The following is a 22,344-nucleotide window of genomic DNA, read 5'->3' on the forward strand; positions in this document are numbered from 1 at the left end:
ATTTCAGTGTAGCCACCATAGCTTACTCTGGCTCCGTTAATCATTGTAAAAAAAAAAAAAATTAGGAAAGCTTTGTATTCAGAATTTGCAACCTGAGTATCATGATATGTTAGAAAAGGCAGCTCTGTGATCAGATGACAAGATATCAAAATTTTCATTAAAACAGACATATTGCAAGCAAGTATTACTTAAATAATTTTTCTTTCTAGAGGAAATAAATTGTATAAAAGGAGATTATGAATAAAAATGACAATAATTTGGCTGATCAGTCTAACATGGAAGAAGACACTCAACCATCTATTATCAGTTCTACCCTGACCCAAGAATTAAAAATCAAAGATGGTCATACTTCTATGAATGAGGTTAACACCATTGATGATAGTTGCATCAAAGATGAAAACGTAAGTATTATATTTCTTCTTCTTCCTAACAACAGCACCTGATCAGGCTCCTTTTGAGCACCATCAGGCTCAGATCAGGCTCCTTTGGACTTCCAACTGTACATTTTTCTGTCCATAATAAACGTAATACATTGCATGAAAAACTATATATATGTAGGGTTCAAAAGGGCGTTTAAGCATTATCATTGGCAGGACCACTCCATAATTACTAGAAATATTATTCAAACTTAAAAAAGCTAATTTGATTCTAATTTGAAAGTTCTAATGTCCTTTTTAAGAATAAAAACAGATTAGAGGGGAATTAACCCTTCTGTCAAGCCCTTTCATTTTCCAAACACGTCAAGCAAAAATTTCGAGACAGCCATTTTTTTCAGCAAGAAGAGTCCAGTAACTATGTCTTTAGGGATATTGGGCATGTCAACCCCCCACAGTTATGTAACTGCCCCATTATGCTTTAAAAATAATTGTTGCTCTAAAGCTGAATCAAAACGCATTGCATTTATGGTTGCCAATAAGTCACCCCAGGAATATATTGAGAACAACCTTCCATTTTGTATGGAAGAGGTCATTGTGTAAACTTTAGAAGAGGCTCATGTGACAGGAAATGTATAGTTCTAGTTCCCTTTTATCAGTCAGTAGGTGATGGAGAGCAACTAATCCCCCCCCCTTCTCTGAAATCCTCTTTTCCCAAAACGCATTCAATTGAAATTTGAGATAGCCATTTTGTTACTTTTAGTCCAAAAATCGTATAACAATGTCTGTATAGTGGGCACAACCCCCCAGAGCCCAGGATAATGGTTAAAAGTCATGCTTGTCAAAAGTTATTGTTCTTGTGGAATGGGTGGTTGTATAAACTTTGGATTAGATGTGGCTCATTTGATGGGAAGTCAGAAGTTTTAGCACCATTTTTAAGAGTCAAAAGTGAATGGAGGGCCATCAGCCGCTCCTCCAAGGCTATCACTTCCCAAAACACACGTGATCGAAATTTTGATACAGCTATTTGGTTCAGTATTGTTGATAAGTCCAGTAATTGTGTCATAGGGGATGTCAACCTTCCTATAGTCCTCAGGATAAGGGCTGTAAGTTAGGTAATTTGTTCATTGTTTACTTATTGTAAATGTTATTGAGAAAAAGTTATGCTTGTTTGAACTTAACTTTCCAAGAAGACAAAGGACATTCAGAGCCTTTTTGAGAATGTTTAGGGGAGTGTTGAACTAAATGAAAAGGTGTTATGTGTATAAGGATTGCCTAAAAGGCATAACACAGGACTAACTGAGTGTGTTTTTTTTTCTATACACAGCACCATCTTGGAATATTTTCTCTCAAACAGATAAACGTAAAATCTATTCAGTATATTTCAAATCCGCAAAATTTTTACTTCATTCGCCCCCGTGGACCCAAAATTCAGCAATTATGTAATTAATCCACAATTATAAAATAGCCGACCCAGCTCTATTAAAACGTATTTGGAAGCACAATTGCAAAATAAGTTTCCATCCATGGTATCCCCTTCTTATACATTGATTTGAAAGTTTTATCTATGTAAAAGTTGTTAAGTGTTTTATAGATGTTCTTTATAAATTGTTCTGATTGTTGTGGTGTCTCTTTCTTTTTTTCTTTCTCTTATTCCTGGTTTGTCGTTTTCTCTGGGTAGCCTACTTTTGTATTATATGACATTTTAGAAATAAATTAATTAGTTTGGAAAATTCAAGAAACGATAAGGAAGATGAACAAAAGGCAACCTTACAACCACCACTACATCTACTACCACACATCGCCATTTAAATATTGAGAGGAAATTCAAACTAAATAAAAAGACATTATATGCATGCACGTTATTAAAATGTGTATTTAAGAATTGAGTTGGGTATCAAGCTGAACTTTCAGAGAATGCTTCAAGGGAAAGATCATCTAACCATAAGGCAGTATGTGTACGCTGCTGCTAGTACTACTGTTACTGCTACATTTACTACTCCCTCTACTACTACTTCTATTGTAACTACTTGTAAGGCTAAGAGCATTAAGATGAAAATTTCAAGAAGAATGTGAACATACAGTTTATTCAAAGGCCATATCAGCTAAGTTATGGCAATGGATAATTGTTTTAAGTTGAAACTTCCAGGACTTCATGAGAGGGATGTTCTACTGACCAATAGGCAATATGGTAATATTATTGCTGCTACTAGTGCTACCGCTATTACTATTAAATCTATTACTTGTAATATCAATACAACTACTCTGACTGCTATTATAACTATGCCTAAGGGTATAAAGGTAAAATTTTCAAGAAATTTTTAGAGGGAAGTTGAGCTAAATCACAATACAGCGTCTGTATACTGATTGTCAAAATTGTGAAGCAACATTATCTTAGGAACAGTTTGGTGTGTGAAATTAAAGCAAACAGGGCTTAATGTGGGGGGTATTGAGCTAACCAAAAGAAAATAATTGAATCTTAATGCAATTATTTAAAAGTTATTCTCCACGGCATATAAGGTTCTTATGGAATGGGTGGTTGTATAAATTTTGGATCAGATGGAGCTCGTTTGATTAGAAGGCGGAAGTTTTAGTGCGCTTTTTAAGAGTCAAAAGTGAATGGAGGGCCATCAGCTCCTCCTCCGAGCCTATCATTCCCCAAAACACATCTGATCAAAATTTTAATACAGCTATTTTGTTCAGTATTGTTGAAAGGTCTGGTAATTATGTCATAAGGGATCTCAACTCCCCTATAGTCCTCGGGATGAGGGCTGTAAGTTAGGTAATTCGTTCATTGTTTTCGTATAGTATATGTTATTGAGGAAAAAATATGCTTGTTTAAACTTTACTTTCCAAGACGATGAAGGGTATTCAGGTGGGGCTTTTATAGAATGCTGAGGGAAAAGTTGAGCTGAATCATAGGACGTTATGTGTATAATGATTGTCTTAAGGGCGTAAAACAGAAACAACTGAGTATATTATTTTCTATACTCAGTTCCGTATGTTTCAGATCTGCAAAATATTTACTTCATTTTACCTCGTGGACCCAAAATTCAGTATTAATCCACAATTATAAAATAGCCGATTCAGCTCTATCCAATCGTATTTGGCAACACAATTGCAAAATCATTTTCAATCCATGGTATCCCCTTCTTATACAGTAATATTTAAAGTTGTACGTATGTAAAAGTTGTTCATTGTTTTATAGATGTTCTTTAATAATCGGTCTCTGCGTACTTTTGTTTTGTATGGCACGTTAGAAATAAATAAAATAATTTGGAAAATTCAGGAAACAGTAAGGGAGATGATCAAAAAGGCAATATTTGTATGCTACCAGTACGACTACCACCACTTTTACTACCACACTGCTCCATTTTCAATATTAAGGGGAATTTCAAACTAAATAAAAAGGCACTATATGCATGCACATAAAAAAAAAAAAACGTATTATAAGAATTGATTTAGGTATCAAGTTGGAACTTTCAGAGAATACTTCAAGGGAAAGTTCATCTGACCAAAAGGCAATATTTGCACACTGCTTCTAGTACTACTGTTACTGCTACGTCTACTACTAATACTACTGCTACTTCTATTGTAACTACTTGTAAGGGTAAGAGCATTTATATGAAAATTTCAAGAAGAATGTGAACATAGAGGTTATCCAAAGGACATACTAGCAATGTTACAGCAATGGCTAATTGTATTAAGTTGACACTTCAAGGTCTTGATGACCTTCAAGGTCAATGACTTGATGAGAGGGATGTTCTACTGAACAATAGGCAATGGGTTAATACTACTGCTGCTAGTAGTACTACCACTATTAAATACAATTGCTAGTAATATCAATACTACTTTTGTGACTACTATTGCAACTATGCCTAAGGTTATGAAGGTGAAATTTTCAAGAGATTTTGAGGGGGAAGATGAACTGAATCAGAAGATGCTGCTGCTACTACTGGTGCTAGTAGTGCTACTGCTGTCACTGTTAAAACTATTACTAGTAATGTCAGTATTACTACTCTGACTACTAATATAACTATACACACCGTCTGTATGCAGGTTGACAAAAGGGTGTAGTAGCATTATCTTAGGAACAGTTTGGTGGGTAAAGTTGAAACAATCAGGGCTTTTTGCGAGGGACGTTGAACTAACCAAAAGAAAATAATTGCATCTTAATGTTACTGCTTATACTTATGTTGCTACTATTGTTGCTATTATAACTACTGCTACTGCTATCAAAAATAACGGTGTTAAGGCGAAACATTTGGGATATATAGGAAATATATGGGAGTAAATCGAAACACAGTATGCCCACAGAGGTTGTCAAGCGGACGTGTCAGATTTGCATCTGGAGAGATTGATGGTATTAAGCTGGAACTTTCAGCGTGTGTTGAGGGGGATATTGAAGAAATAAAAGGTGATATCTGCGTACTGCTGCTAATGCTGTTACAACTATTGCTACTACTCAAGCTAAAGGTAAAAAGGTTCCATTGCAACTGAACAACCGTCTTGCTGCACCCCAAGCAACTGAACCACTTTAACTGAAACACTGTGCAACTGAACCATCGCGCAGCTGAACCACCGTGTAACTGATCAACCGTGCAGCTTAACCCTCGTGTAACTAACCAAACGAAACTGAACCCCCGTGTAACTTTATTCTCGTGCAACTGAACCCCATGTAACTGAGCCCTCGTGCAACTCCTCATTTAACTAAACCCCCGTGTAACCGAACCCCTGTGCAACTTGACCACTGTGCAACATAACCATCGTGCTTACATTGGGTAAAACACAAGTTAGAATCTATACATGTTTAACCTTGTTGGAATTGTTTCCTTTTTAACGTCATAATATAAATGACTGTCAAGATGATTTATTACAAAAACCTCTGTTTTGTTGTCACAAAAACAAAGATAGTCGGACGTCACAAACTCTTTAAACCAGATTTATTTCTCGTTTTTTATGTCTCTTAATGGGGGGTTTCCTTCGGCCTGTCACTGTCTACGGGTCTAGGTGTTTATCACCCTCCCCCCCCCCTTTATCATGGAAAAACCCTCCCCTAGAAATTACTCTCCCGATTAAAATATGGTTTTCCAAATTTTTATATTTTATTTTATATTTTACAAGAGGAGGATGGAGGTAGAAATTCTTTTGTAATATCCAGGCAGTTCTAGTCTTTTTTATTAGTCGAAGGTGAAGGGATACTAACCAAACACAAGGAGGATTTTTCATGGGGACGCATTTTTCCAGGGGGAGGTAAGGAGATTTTCCGGGATCTGGTGTTTTCTGCAGGTGTTCTTTCCCGGGGGAGGGGCTGATTGCCCTCCAATCGCTTTTGACTTTTATAAGGGCACTAAAACTTTCAATTTCCAGTGGAGTAATACAACGTGATTAACAAAAACCCCACGGTCCTCGGGGCAAGGACTGTAAACCCATTGTTAAAATTTTTGGGTTTTTAAAGAAGGAATGGTCGTACAAACTTTGGAGAATGCTCATTCAATTGGAAATTGATCTTTCAAGTTCAGTTTTAAAGAATCATAGGTAATTAGAGGACAGTCAGCCTCTCCCTTTTAACCGCCATTTTCCCTTCAAATGCATCCAATTAGAAAAAAAAAATTAAAATAGTCTAATGGTCAAATAACCATGCCTCTGGGGTTAACAATCCCACTACCAGCTCCTGGAGCAAGGTCTGCAAGTTAAGCTAGTTACTCAATGTTAATCATAAGGTTTTTGTGGTAAAGAACTTTGAGGGCTCATTTAACTAGAAATCAAAAGTTCGAGTGCAGTTTTTAGAAGTTAAAAGTGATCGTAGGGCCTCCAGTCCCTCTTTTTTCCCTAAGCACATCCGATCGATAATTTTGAGATAAACTATTTTTGCCTATTGTTAATATACAAGGTGCTTTTTGTTGGCAGCGCAATAGTTCTGCCTAAGTAAAGAGCGATATGGGCACATTGTATTATTTATTTTTTTGCTAAGACGTGCACTTCGCATAGAAGAAGTTGTCATAGAAACTTAAAAACGGCTCATTCGACTGGAAGTTGAAAGGGCTAGTGAAGGGATTGAAGGGCAACTAACAGGCCTCCCACGCCAACCATTTCCCCAAATACATTCAATCAAAATTTTGAGATACCCATTTTGTTCAACGTAATTGAAAGATCCGGAAATTATGTCTTTGAGGATAGCAACCCCTTAGAGCCCTCAGGGTAAGGGTTGTAAGTTATGACCTGGGGCATATAAGGTTTTTATAGAAAGGGTGGTCGTACAAAACTTCGAAAGGTCTCACTGGATTGGTGCCCTTTTGGCTTATTTTTCGTGCCCTTTTTAAAATTCAGAGTGATCAGAAGGTTGGTACTGCCCTCCCCCACACCTCGTTTTTTTCTAAAATGGATCTGATAAAAGCTTTGAGATAACCAATTGTTGTCGTAGAAACGTTAAAGAGCTCAGTCTGATTGAAAATTGAAAGGCTTAGTGCCCTTTTTAATAATCTGAAGTGATTAGATGCCAACTAGCCCCCCTCCTACACCCACCATTTCTCCAAACAAATCCAATCAAAATTTTGAGATAGCAATTTTGTTCAACGTTATTGAAAGGTTCAAAAGTTGTGTTTTTCATGATGACGACCCCCCCAGTCCTCAGAGCAACGGTTGTAAGTTATGCCCTGGCGGCATATAAGTTTTATATAGAAAGGGTGATCGTAAAAACTTCCGATAGTACTACACATAGATAATAATAATACTGTGACTACTGTTACAACTGCACCCAAGGACATAAAGGTAATTTTGAACAAATTTTGAGGGGGAAGATGAACTGAATCAGAACACACCCTTTGTATGCAGGTTGTCAAAAGAATGTAACAGCAATATCTTAGGAACGGTTACGTGTGAAGTTGAAACTAACAGGGCTTTTTTTGTGAGGGATGTTGAACCAATCAAAAGAAAATATTTGCATCCTAATGTTACTCATACTACTGTTACTGTTACTATTATTACTGCTTCTATTGCTGCTATTGCCACTAAACCTTAAACCACCACAATTAATACTACAGGTGCTACGACTACCTCTACTAAAACTATAGGATAATAAGGCGAAAAATTTGGGATACATAGAAGCTGTATGGAACTAAATTGAAGCACACCATGCCAACACAATTTGTCAAGCAGCTGCATCAGAAATGCTTTAGGAAGAATTGATTATATTTATTAAGCTGAATTATTCAGCATGTGTTGAGGGGGATGGTAAAGAAACCAAAAGTGCTATGTCCATACTGCTACTAATCGTGCTACAGCTATTGCTACTGCACAAGCTAAGGATATTAAGGTGAAGCTTTTAAGGAAAAGGCGGATGTTGAACTAAAACAAATTAAAATATGAGCATGTGGACTTTCAATAAGGCGACAAAGCAATATCTGAAGAACAACTTATATTAGTAATTTAGACCTTTAAGGGTAAGTTGTGGTGGATTTTGGACTAGCCAGAAGGCACTATATTTGTGTACCTAATACTACCACTGCTGTTAATGTAACTAATGACGCTAAAGATATTCAGATGAAACTTTTAGGGAACGTTTAGAACTGTCAATTAAAGGAAAAAACTGTAGGCATGCAGGTTTTCAAATAGGGATATAAGCAATATCATGAATAATAATAAAAGTAATAAAATAAACAGCACCACTCTATAATAGCTAGAAATGTCATTGAAACTTTTAAAGGAGCTAATTCAATCCAAAATTAAAAGCTCTAGGGCCTGTTTTAAGAGAAACAAGAGGCTGGAGGGCAAGTAACCCTTCTCTCAATCCCATTCATTCCAAACACATTCAGTCAAAATGTGGAGACAGCCGTTTTGTTCGCCCTTATAGAACGGCCCAGCAACCATGTCTTTAGGTATATAAGGCATGGCCACCCCCCACAATTATGTAATTAGCTCATTGGCTGATAACCCCCATACCTTCTCAAGACCAGAACTCAATTTGTGCTTTAATGAAAACAAAATACTTCGACATGTTTTCACTTTTCTTATTTTCATAAATAAAAAATTATCAGAAGTTTAAGAAATAAATATATGTTTATGTCAATTAAGCCGACAATTCAAAATCTTTTTTTTTTTTTTTTTTTTTTTTTTTTTTTTTTTTTTTTTTTTTTAGTAAAGTGCAAATTGCGTTCTGGTCTTGAGAAGGTATGGGGGTTACCAGCCCTAATCATGTTAATTTTTGCTCGTTTTGAGTTTGACTCAGCCATTTATTGATTTATTGTAATTTCTGTTCGTTTTGAGTTTGACTCAGCCATTTATTGTAATTTCAAGTTCGTTTTGAGTTTCACTTATTCATTGATAGCAACTTGTGATAGTTTTACGCTCGGAAGATTATTTGACTTTATTTTTGCTAGTTCTTGGTTTTATGGAGCTCTTCACTTTTCTTTGAAAAACTTGTTTTGTGGAAAAAGTTTTCTTAAATAAATTTATCAAGAAAAGAGAGTATATTTGATCCTATAAATAAAAAAATCACAGAGAATTAAGGTTAAACCTTAGGTAAATGTAAAGAAGAATGACAAACACAATCAAAAAACTTTTTTTCTTAATTGGTTGTGTAAAGGAAATACTAGCAATATCTAAAATAGCTGATGGTATTAGCCATCACATCGTTCAGAAAATGTTTAGGGAGCATCTTCAACTAAATCAAGAGGTACTTTGTGCATCCATGTTTACTAGACGACGTATATGCAATGTGTCGAGAACAGCTGAGGGTATAAACCCGAGGGTATGAATTGTAAAATTTCAGGACATGGTGAGTTGAAACAAAATGTTGAGTACAAAAAAAGTTGAGCACAAAATGTAGTTGAACTTTAACGTAATAATTAAAAACACCAATTGAAAATTACACAGTAAATACAGGAATGCTGGAGTACAACCATTTCCCCTCCCATATCTTTTTATTGCAATCTCTTTAAAGGCATCTGATCGAAATTCGTTATCTAATTCGAAATGCGTTTATATCACGACTTAAAGAAACAAACATTTCCAACATGGTTGAACATGTAAAACTTCCAAGTTGTGTTTTGCTCCATGATATTGCCTCATATTTTTAGAATACTGATAAACTGAGTTCAGTGGTTCAGTTGCACTATGGTTCAGTTACACGAGAGTTCAGTTGCAAGGTGGTTCTATTGAATGGTGTTTCAGTTGCACGGTGGTTCTGTTGAATGGTGTTTCAGTTGCACGGTGCTTTAGTTGCACAGTGGATCAGTTGCATGGTGGTTCAGTTGCAAGGTGCTTCAGTTGCACAGGGGTTCAGTTGCATTTGGGTTCAGTTAAATGGGGTTGAGTTGCACGGGGGTTTAGTTGCGCGAGGAATTGGTTAAGTGGGATTCATTTGCACGGAGGTTCGGTTACACAGGGGCTCAGTTGCACGAATGGTTCAGTTGCACGGTGGTTCAGGTGCAGGGGCTCAGTTACTTGTGGTTCAGTTACATGGTGGTTCAGTTGCAAGGTGCTTCAGTTGCACAGGGGTTCAGTTAAATGGGGTTGAGTTGCACGGGGGTTTAGTTGCGCGAGGAATTGGCTAAGTGGGATTCATTTGCACGGAGGTTCGGTTACACAGGGGCTCAGTTGCACGAATGGTTCAGTTGCACGGTGGTTCAGGTGCAGGGGCTCAGTTACTTGTGGTTCAGTTACATGGTGGTTCAGTTGCAAGGTGCTTCAGTTGCACAGGGGTTCAGTTAAATGGGGTTGAGTTGCACGGGGGTTTAGTTGCGCGAGGAATTGGTTAAGTGGGATTCATTTGCACGGAGGTTCGGTTACACAGGGGCTCAGTTGCACGAATGGTTCAGTTGCACGGTGGTTCAGATGCAGGGGCTCAGTTACTTGTGGTGGCAGTTCACTTCCACGCAGCACTGAATTAAGGTGAAGATTTTAAGGAATATTTTGGCGGATGTTGAACTAAATCAAAACAAACTAAGAGCATATGGACTTTCAAAAAACTGACAAAGCAATATCTCAGGAAAAACTTATATTATTAAGTTAAACCCTTAAGGGTAGGTTGTGGGGGATTTTGAAATAATCAAAAGACACTATGTGTATACTTCTAACACTACCAATACAATTACTGTAACTGATGACGCTAAAGGTATAACGGTGAAACTTTAAAAGAATGTTGAGGGGAGTTTCATTTAAACGCAAAAACTGTATGCATGCTGGTTTTCAAAAGCAATATAGGTGGCAGCACCACTCTATAATTACTAGAAATATCATTGAAACTTGTAAAGAAGCTAATTTGACTCAAATGTAAAAGTCCTAATGTCTTTTTTTAGAGTAAAAAGAGATTTGAAGGCAAGCTCATCCATTTTCCAAACACATTCAGTCAAAATTTGAGACAGCCATTTGTTCAGCATATTAGAATGGTCCAGCAACTATGTTTTTAGAGTTATTTGGCATATCAAACCCCCACAATTATGTAATTGGCCCATTGTGCCTTAAAAATAAATGTTGCTTTAAAAACCAAATAAAACCGCATTGAGTTTATGGCTGCCAGTAAGTTACCTACACAATATATTGAGAACGACTGGGGGTATTAAGTTGAAATTTTCGGAGATACTACTATTTCTACTTTTCTTCTTGCAATTTAAATAAATAAAAAGTGTGTAGATATATCCAGTTTGTCAAAGAGCATAGATAGCAGCTTTTGGGAATGATGTCAAGTTTAATTTTACAGGTCAACTTGAGGAGGTATAAAATTAAATTAAAAAACACTATTTATTTCAGGATTAAAAATAGTTAAAAAGGTTCTCCAACATACAAATAGCAAGCTAAACTATGGATCTTAATAGAAAAAAACAAAAAAGATATGAAATGTTTTTTTCTGTGAAAAAGATTATATAAATAAAAAATGATCAGATATTAATCTAAAAAACTTTTTCTACAAAACAAGTTTTTCCAAAAAAATTTAAGAGCTCCATTAAGCCAAAAATATACAGAAATAAAGTCAAATAATCTTCTAAGCGTAAAAACTACCACAAATCACTATCAATAAATAAATCAAACTCAAAACGAGCAGAAATTACAATTAATAGCCTAATCAAGCTCAAAATGAGAAAAAATTAACATTTATAATGCTGATAATCCCCATGCATTCTCAAGACCAGAACATAATTTTTGCTTTACTAAAAACAAAATACATTTTAGATATTTTCAATTTTTTTGCTTTAATATATGTACAATTTTCAAAACTTTAAGGAAAAACAACAGTATATGTAAATCAAACTGACAATCCTCAGTCCGTCGTTTTCGTTTTAGTGGAAAACTTTTTGAAAAACTTTTTTTGTAAAAAAAGTTTTTTAAGTTAACATTTATTGAAGCATTTCCTTTTTATTATTGGGACAGCATCTGTTGCTGTGAATTTTCAAGTGTTAAAAATGACAGCAAAAAAGAAAATACTAAAATAATGAAAATGGAATCTTTTGAAAAGATAAATATACATATTTTTTGTGTTTTTCCTTTTTTTTATATCTTAGCTTAGTTTTTTTTATATATAATCTGCTTTTGATTCATTTTACGTCTTATAATAATTTTTTTTAGATGGTTGCCCTTGGGGAGCTTGGTGTCAAGGTGTTTGACCAAATTAGTCTTGAAACAGGAATTGCAGAACAGATTGAGTCTGCTATTGAAGCAGAAGAAGAAAGGATACGGAAGAAAAAAGAATTTCAAGAAGGAAAAAAGAAAGCGTAAGTATCATAAATCAACAATCTTCAAATTTGATTTTTCATTCTTTTTAAGTAAAGACAGGTTTCATTTGTATCTGTTGCCTGTTCTAACTGTTTGCTATTAAAACACCGCTAATACTTAATAATACTAAATACTTAGTAACATCAAACTGATTTGTTTATAAATAAGATGGGAGGACGGTAGAAGCAGGACACTAAAGCAAAAAATGTGGAATAGAAGTGGAACAGAAAATGGTGGGTAGAAGCAGAACAGACTTGCGCAAAATATTTAATAGACATGTGGAATGTGGAATAGATAGATTGAATAGACACGAATGAATCTACTAAACAATTATGTTGGGAACATCAATGCTTAAAAATAATACAGCTTGACACATGTAATTCTAGCCTACAATTTTCAAATAATGTAATTAAGTAGAAGGAGTAAAGTAGAAGGAGATAGCTTTATAGAATTCATAAAATTTAACTTGTATTTTAAAATTTAGAGAATATAGACCATAGAATTAGAGAATGTACATACATATATATGCAAATAATGTTACTAACCAGAAGGAATAGAAGAAATAAAAAGGAGTAAAACACCCAAAATCTAGCTTTATAAGATTTAGAAATTCAACTTTTATTTTTACCTTAGAGAATATAGGTTAAAGAATTAGATAATATATAATTATACGAATAATCTGTAATAATCTATGAATATGCAAACAATCTAACTAATTAGAAGAAGGAGTAAAGGAGGAGGAGTAAAACATATATAATCCAACTTTATAAGATTTATAAATTTAACTTTTATATTTAGCTTTAGAGAATAAATAAATATGCAAATAATATTACTAAGCAGTAGAAGTAAAGAAGGAAGAAATCACACAAAATCTAGCTTTATAGTATTTAAAAAATTTAACATGTAAATTTAGAGAATATAGACTTTAAAATTATAGAATATATAAATATACATATAATCTGTAAACATGCAAATAATTCAATTTAGTTCAAGGAGTAGAAGGAATAAAACATACATAAACCTGCTTTATGCAATTCATAAAAAATATCTTTTATTTTTAAATTTAGAGAACATAGACTGTAGAATTGAAGAATGTGTAAATACGCAAATAATCTAACTAAGTGAAAGGAGTAGAAGAAATAAGGAAGGTGTAAAGGAGAAGGGGTAAAACACACATAATTCAGCTTTATAAGATGTATATAATTTAACTTTTATAATTAAATATAGAGAATATAGATTATAGAATTAGAGAATATTTAGATTAGATTATAGATAGAATACATGTTCTCTAGATTAGAGAACATAGAATATAATTAAGAGAAAATATTAAATTTTTTGTATGGATTCTCTCTGTTAAGAAGCAAGTAAGTATTTTTATGGTATTGTAGCTAGTGTCTCCACAAGACAGCAATGATTTTTATTTTAATAATTGAAATTCTTTTTAAAAGAGTTTAAGGTTTTCAAGCAAGTATTTAAATCTAATCTACTATCTAATCCCACATATCATTGAATGATTACTTCACGGCATACGATAGGATAATAAATAAGATAACTTAAAAAAATATCATTTTATGGGATTTCTACTACTACTGCTACTACTACTAACAACCCATCGTAGCACCAAGCCATCTGAGGCTAACACAGCTACACACGCTCTTCCTCCATCCAAATCTATACAAAGCCTTCCTTTTTATACCCTTCCTGGAAGTTCCTATTTTCTTTAAATCTTTCTTTATGTTTCACTCCCACCCAAGACGAGGACGACCTGCTTTCCTTTTAGCCCTAGACGGTAGGCAGAAAAGTACAATCTTCGGCAAACTGTCATTCTTCATCCGCACAACGGGCCCTAGCCATCTCAACCTCTCTTTCATTATAGTCCTAATGAGCCGGTTTGTACCACATTTTTCGTACAGCCTACAGTTTGAAATACGGTCAGTCAGTCGGGTACCCAGAACAATGCGTAGGCAATTTCTCTGGAAAATATCTAGCGAATCTTTATCCGCTTTTCGGAGTGCTTATGCTTCAGAGCCATATTTGACTACTGTCATTACTGTAGCTTTTAATATTCTATTCTTGGTTTGCAGACTTACCTTCCTATTCTTCCAAGTTTTTTTTTTCATAACTTAAAAAAAAATACCCTGAGTCTTGACTATTCTACTTTAAGATCTTCACTGTTCCTACTGCCTTTACTATTAATGGCTACCAAGGTAAGTGAAACTGCCCACCTGACCTGATCTGACTCTTATTCCTAGCATTAGTGATTTAGTCTTCTTAACATTAATTTTTAAACCTATTCTAGCACCCTGAACTCGCTAAACCTCTAAAATTTCATTCATTTTGCTCACACTTTCATCAAGGATGCTTAAATCATCAGCATAATCTTAGTCTTTGAGAGTTTTTCCTCCCCATTTGATTCCGTGGTCTCCCATTGCCTTTCCTGTGCTCCTTAAGACAAAGTCCATCAAAATGATCCGTATAAAGTGGGATTGAACACAACCGTGCTTAACTCCTGATTTTATAGAAAAAAATCTGCTAATCTCTTCCTACCTTAACTGCACCAATGTTATTCTCATTCATAGCACTAATCACTTTAGTGTATTTGTCTGGTATACCATACAAGGATAAGACCTTTGCTAAAGCTCTTCTATCAATAGAATTGGACGCTTTCTTATAATCTATAAAACTGAGGACGAAAGGTGTTTGATAACTCAGGCACTTCTCAATTATTAACCTAAGAGTGAAAATTTGGTCGACACATTAGTCCTTCTCTTAAAACTTTGTCTACAGCATCTCTCAGTCTAAAAAGTAACATATTACTAAGTAATTTGCTACCTAGAGAGACCAGACTAATGCCTCGATAATTACCACACTCGTTCTTTTCACCTTTCTTTTACTGTGGTTTAGTTAAGGTTTTCCTAAAATTGTTAGGTACTTCTCCTTTTTCAAAAACCATATTTTAATCTTCAGGACTTATTTCTAACCTCAGAGCCACCATATTTAAGAAACTCATTTACCACACATACAGAACCTGGAGCCTTATTTTTAAATCCTTTTAGTACTGTCGCTAATTCTTCCTCAAAAGCAAATCTTCCTTCACATCCAAGGTATCGCAAACTTTTTCATTTCCCTCTATATCTTTTCTTGCAACTCTATCTCGGTTTAGCAAATTCTTGAAATGTTCTGCCTATCTCTCTTTTACTATTTCCTTATCACTAATTGTGGCCCTGTTCTTATCTTTAACTGGGACAAGTCCGGCTTAATAATTCCCTCTCAATTTATTGACTTCCCAGTACAATATTGTACTATTATGCCGTCTAGCTGTATCTTCCAGATCCTCGGCACTTTTATCCTTGGCCTCCACTGGCTAGGATGCTAGGGCTGTTTTGAAAAGTTTTTAAAAACATTATTAGTTTTAATTCTCAAATATATATATATATATATATATATATATATATATATATATATATATATATATATATATATATATATATATATATATATATATATATATATATATATCCACTGAATTGAATTCCGCTGTCTTAAAAAAAATTTAAAAAATTCGTATTGTTTCTACTTTGTGTTTATTTGATATGAAAGCCAGTACGGTCTTCGTTGCTATTTTTTTAAATTAACCCTAGACACTACTAGATAGCGGTCTTTATTTTTAACATCAATAACATAACTTCTTTACACCCTAGTATTTTATATTTATTCTGTAAGTTTTTGGTTTACTATAACATAATCAATGAGATTCAATGAGATTTGTGATCATAATCAGTATGATCACGTTAACACCATGTTAACTTATGGACCAAACATCGTATTGGTTATAACTAGATTGTTATACCTACACAATTGCAAACGTCTGTAGCCGTTACTGTTTTCTTTTCCTATACCAAATTTACCTAGGCTAGGATACCATCTATCCCTATTTTTACCGACTTGAGCATTGAAATTTCCTAGTAAAAACATCATATTTCTACCTGGGACCCTGTATTTGCTCCTGTAACTTTAGGTAAAATTCAACTGATTCACTAGTATTTTGTCAATCGTTTCTGCAGGGGCTATATACTGCCGTAAATGATGCCCTGAACTGTTTAGTCATAAAATGAGCAATTAGTATTCTATTATTAATACCCTCTCAGCCTAAACAAGACTTATCAGCTTCCTTGTTAATCTTGAGCCCTACTCCCTATCTATGTACCCCATCCTTCCTGCCTGAGTAAACAGATTCAATATCACCTAATTTTATGCTCCCCACCCTTGGGATATGAGTTTTAGAAACTCCAAATAAGTCCAGTTCGAGTCGTCTGAATTCGTCAGGCAAAATTTCGATACGATAGTCATTTTTTAACGTCGTAGCGTTCCAATTTCCAATTTTCATGTTCTTTATACCATTGAAATTATTTTGGCCTCAGGGAAAGCAATGATCCTGGATAACAATGCAGGACGAGGATCAACATATCTTCTCGAGTTTACACCGAAGTGCTTAAATCGGCTTAGAACCAGACAATAAGAAGTCCCTGGGACCTCCAGTGTGAATGGAGGTTTTTTGCAATCCTGGGCTGGTCACAACATGGTTTTCAGCATTTGGTGATTCTTTTCTATGAACAATAGTCGAAATTCTGCACAAACGATCTCAAGCCTATTACCTCCGACTCATTATATATTCATTCCTACAGATATTATGCTACTAAGGAGAATTTTATGGGATTAGAAGTGATCGAATACCTCAGCTCTTGGTCAATTGGAATTTATTTCGCTCTCTCTCTTTATGTTTCCCTCTATTTTAAATTTTCTTGGCGTCTGTCTTTCCCTCTTTCTCTCCCTCGTTTCCTTGCTTGTAACTGACCCTGTAGAATAAATCCACCTTTGCAACTTTTGAGTTCAGTCGCCACTGGCTTTCTCATATTTTTACTTGAATCAGCTGGGAACTCAACAGGGAGTCGGTTGTGGAGTCGGCTGTGGAGGTACTAAAAGCCCGACTTTGATTGCACGACTCAGACTCCACAGCTCTGTAACTTAATACGTTCTTTATTTTCTTTCCATGCGTCCTTTTCAAAATAAATTTTCTCTTCTTTATTATTTTCCAATTTTAATTTTTCGTTTTTTTCATCTCTACTATTCTTTCTCTATCTGACTTTCACTTCTATTCTGTATATTTTTTTTCGATTTTACTTTTTCATTTATTTGCCGTCTCTTCTATTGCTCTATCTACTTTTCATTTATTTCCTTTGTATTTTTCTATTTTACTTCTTCATTTTTCCTTCATCTCTACTATTCCTCTATATACCTTTCTTACAATTTCATCTTCTTTCTTCTCTTCTCTGCGTTGCTTCACGTATCTTACTTTATGTCCTCACATCCTCTCACGTACTGCCCTTCCCTTTTTGTCTCCTCTCTCCCACTTGTTCTTTCCTGTTTATATCTATGTATGCAAAATCAATCGACTTATTTAATTTTTTAATTTAATTTTCAAAATATCAGGTCAATGCATCACCGATTTTCATATTACATAACAGATAATTGGTTGTTTTTCATTCTTTCATTTACATTTTGTTTTTGATTTTTTTAGAATCAAGAAAGTAACGAAAAAGAAAACCTCTGCAGATGATGGAAATGAAGATTCTGAAGTTGAAAAGGAGGAAATAGCAGTTGCCAATTCAGCTGACGTATTAGAAGATTTTTCTGAAGTTGATGAGAAGATTAAACTTGGAGAAATGACTCCTTTTGGCACTGTACTAGAGTCCTCCAAAATGTGAGTTTAAATTATAAGAATTTGATAACCCTGAAATATCTCTTTTTTTAGGGGGGGGGGGAATTGATTTGAATTATTTCTGAATCAAATGCCTTCTTTTCTGAAACAAAAAAGTTGGATCTGAAATTGAATCAATTAAATTAATATTAAAATTGAATCTAAATTTATTAACACAATTTATATACAGTTGGACCCATTTCAACTCCAATTTCAACACTAAAAAACCTGTATTCCATAATCTAGAATTTGAAGTATTTTGCCATTAAGTTAGCCTGCGTTTTCTTCATAAGTATAAAATTGGTTTCAACTCTTTGGCCATATACGGTGCTAACTATTCAAAATTTATTTTTAGTTAATATGGGAGTCTAATCACAGGCGCATATTTAAAGCCTAATCTTGGAAAGTAAACCCATATTTAGATGCTGAATCTGTATCTATTCCAACAGAGTTTGAATAAAATATCTCATTTATAGAAAGTGTCCTAACCAGGGTTGCCACCATAATCAGTTTCTGAAGTATTTCCATTGCTTGAATTTGCTTGCTATAAAGCAATTTTTGGTGCTTTATATCACTTTTTTTGGTGCTTATATATCACTTAATATCACTGGTGCTTAATATCACTTTCGTGCTTCAGTTACAGTTTCAGTTACAGTTATAGTTACAGTTTCGTACTTTCAGTTACAGAAAGTGTCCTAACCAAGGTTGCCACTATGATCAGTTTCTGAAGTATTACCATCGCTTAAATTTGCTTGCTACAAAGCGATTTTCGGTGCTATATTAAAGAAATTGATTTTAATATGCTAAAATAGCAATTTCGCGCTATTTTAGCAAATTTTAGCCAATACTACAGTGCAACACCTAATAAAATAGTGCTAAAATATCACTTTCGTGCTATGGCAACCTGGGTCTTAACTATGAATAGGTCTAATCACACATAATTGTAAAGCGGACTAGCTTCATTTTAGTAGGCTAGGCTTATAAGAGTATATTTAAAGCTAAAATGGTGAAAAAAAGTTTTCCAAGATTATTGGTTAGCCAGTATTAACTAGCCCAGTCCCAACCATTAGTTAGTCCAACTATCTAGGCTATATCGTCTACAAGACTAGGGAAATTAGGCAAGATTCGGGAAGGAAGGCATGGAACGTGTCTTTTCTTCAAGGTAGGGAAGGTAAGTTTTCATGTATATCGTCTTTAGTTTTAACGTACACTGTTTTCAGTTTTAATCTATATCGTGTGCAAGATTAGGGAAGGTAGGGAAGATTAGGGAGGAGAGGTATGGAGCGTGTCTTTTCAGCAAGTTTTAATCTATACTGTTTTAGGCTATATGTTCTCAGATATTAGGGAAGGTAGGGAACTTATTTCTCCTTCAAGGTAGGGAGGATATGTTTTAATCAACATTTCTGTCCAAGATTAAATACTGTCCGAGTACTGGGGGATGTTACCTTGGTTCTATAAAAAATTGGGGTCTTGCTCGAAACTTATGTAATAGTAGGGACTCAGATAAAACGAAAGTTTGCCGAATAGGCTATTACAAAGCTGTTTTTTTGGAATTAGATATGTTGATGTAGATGACAATTTATTAAAGAATAAATGGACGAGTAATTGGTTTATAGTGAGGAGCGACCCGGGTCAATAGTAAACGAAACTCTAAAAATCGGAATTTTGATGCTAAAAGATACATTAAAAGAATCTGATTTTCATGCTGATTTTAAATATATAAGTTTCATCAAATTTAGCCTTTGTCATCAAAAGTTACGAGCCTGAGAAAATTTGCCTTATTTGGGAAAATAGGGGGAAACACCCCCTAAAAGTAAGAGAATCTTAACGAAAATCACAGCATCGCATTCAGCGTATCGGAGAACCCTATAGCAAAAATTTCAAGCTCCTATCTACAAAAATGTGGAATTTCGTATTTTTTGCCAGAAGACAGATCACGGGTTTTTTTTTTTTTCCCAGGGGTCATCGTATCGGCCAAGTGGTCCTAGAATGTCGCAAGAGGGCTCGTTCTATCGGAAATGAAAAGTTCTAGTGCCCTTTTTAAGTGCCCCAAAAAATTGGAGGGCACCTAGGCCCCCTCCCACGCTCATTTTTGAGATAGCCATTTTGTTCCGCATAGTCGAAAACCATAATAACTTTGTCTTTGGGGATGACTTCCCACAGTCCCTCGTGGGACTGTGGTTACTCCCCCACAGTCCCCGTGGGAGGGGCTGCAAGTTACAAACTTTGACCAGTCTTTATATACAGTAATGGTTATTGGGAAGCGTACAGACGTTTTCACGGGGATTTTTTGTTTTGGGGGTGGAGTTGAGGGGGGATGGGCTATGTGGGAGGATTTTTCCTTGGAGGAATGTCATATGTCATGGGGGAAGAGAAATTCAATGAAAAGGGCCCGTGATTTTCTAGCATGCTATAAAAAAAATGAAAAAATAAACATGAAAAACTTGTTTTTTAATTGAAAGTAAGGAGTAGCATTAAAACTTAAAACGAACAGAGATTATTACGCATATGAGGGGTTCTAAAAATACTTTAGCATAAAGAGCGAGGTATTTAGGAGGAGATAAATACCTCGCTCTTTATGCTAAAGTATTTTTAGTAATTTAAACTATTTATTCTACGGCCTTTCTGATTCAGGCGTTATTCTTAAAGAATTGGGACAAAATTTTAGATTTAGTGTAAAGAGCGAGGTATTAACGACGGGACAAACCCTCTCATATACATAATAAAAATATAAGAATATAAAAGTTTGTTACGTAAGTCACGTATAATTTTTACTAATAAAAACGTTCATTAAAAATTAAAAGTTTTAGTTGCCTTTTTAAGTAACCGAAAAATTGGACCGCAACTAGGCCTCCTTCCCCACCCTTTATTTCTCAAAATCGTCTGATCAAAACTAAGAGAAAACCTTTTAGCCAAAAAAGAATAAATATGCACATTTCATTTTAATAATTTTTGTGCGGAGAGCCAAAATCAAACATGCATTAATTCAAAAACATTCAGAAATTAAATAAAAAACTAGTTTTTTTTAACTGAAAGTAAGGAGCGACATTAAAACTTAAAACGAACAGAAATTACTCCATATATGAAATGGGTTGTCCCCTCCGCAATCCCTCGTTCTTTACGCTAAAGTTTGACTCTTTGCCACAATTCTACTTTTTAAAACAATTAAAAGCTTTAGCGTAAAGAGCGAGGGATTGCAGAGGGGACAACCCATTTCACATAAGGAGCAATTTCTGTTCCTTTTAAGTTTTAATGTCGCTCCTTACTTTCAGTTAAAAAAAACTAGTTTTTTTTATTTAATCTATGATATAAACCGAATGTACAGTAAATTTTCCATACCTTTGGTATGGCCAAAAGTATGGAGAATGGATATGGCCAAATAGGTATAACAAGTTGATATGGCTGAAGGTTTTTCGTACATTCTGGTATGGTGTACAACCTGGTATGGGAAAATTTGCGTGACCAATTGGTCACAAATTAGTCATATAATTAGTCATCATTAGTCACAATTGGTCATATAATTGGTACATAATTTGAAAAATTATAGACAATCATATAATGCAAATAAGTGTAGACTTTTGGGCTAACTTTCGCTTCTCGTATGAAGCTATACCAATGCCAATTATATATATAGTTGTTATCAAAATGTATCGATTATCATGTTTGCTAACAGTTTGGTTAAAGTTGGATTTGTATCCTTTTTATGGCACTTGGTATTGACCAAGTGTCATATAGCGATCGCAAATTTTGTCGGTCTGTCTGTCGGTCCCGGTTTTGCTACTTTAGGCACTTCCAGGTAAGGTAGGACGATGAAATTTGGCAGGCGTATCAGGGACCAGACCATTTTAAATTAGAAATAGTCTTTTCCCGATTTTACCATCTGGGGGGGGGAGTGGGGCGCCCGTTAATTCCGAAAAAGTAGAAAAAATTACGTATTTTCAACTATCGAACGGTTGATCAGATCTTAATGAAATTTTATGTTTCGAAGGATATCGTGTCTCAGAGCTGTTATTTTAAATCCCGACGGATCTGATGACATTGGGGGGGGGGGGGATTCGGCAGGGTGGCCAAAAACCTAAATCTTGGAAAAACCTAAACCTAAAATCTTGGAAAACACTTAGAGTGGAGGGATCCGGATGGAACTTGGTGGGGAAAATAAACACAAGTCCTAGATACATGATTAATATAACCGGAACGGATCCACTCTCTTCGGGGTAGTTGGTGGGGGGGGGGGGGGTTAATTCTGAAAAATTAGAAAAAATGAGGTATTTTTAACTTACGAACGGGTGATCGGATCTCAATGAAATTTGATATTTAGAAGGATATCGTGTCTCAGAGCTCTTATTTTAAATCTCAACCGGATCTAGTGACATTGGGGGGGGGGGGGTAGTTGGGAGGGGAAACGTAAAATCTTGGAAAACACTTAGAGTGGAGGGATCGGAATGAAACTTGGTGGGAAAAATAAGCACAAGTCCTAGATACATGATTGACATATTTGGAATG

At 35.0% G+C, this 22,344-nt stretch overlaps 1 protein-coding gene across 1 annotated transcript in view; it reads left to right on the forward strand.

Annotated features, from left to right (window-relative positions):
* Positions 1-22,344, forward strand: part of LOC136040135 (uncharacterized) — a gene marked incomplete in the record, with an annotated part of 117,374 nt that overhangs the window by 8,406 nt on the left and 86,624 nt on the right. Inside the window, 3 exon segments of the mRNA XM_065724246.1 lie at positions 210-401; positions 11,937-12,082; positions 17,662-17,844. Of these exon segments, the coding sequence (XP_065580318.1) occupies positions 237-401; positions 11,937-12,082; positions 17,662-17,844 (494 nt within the window).

Source organism: Artemia franciscana, chromosome 20 (assembly GCF_032884065.1).
Source record: "Artemia franciscana chromosome 20, ASM3288406v1, whole genome shotgun sequence".
Taxonomy (NCBI): Eukaryota; Metazoa; Arthropoda; class Branchiopoda; order Anostraca; family Artemiidae; genus Artemia; species Artemia franciscana.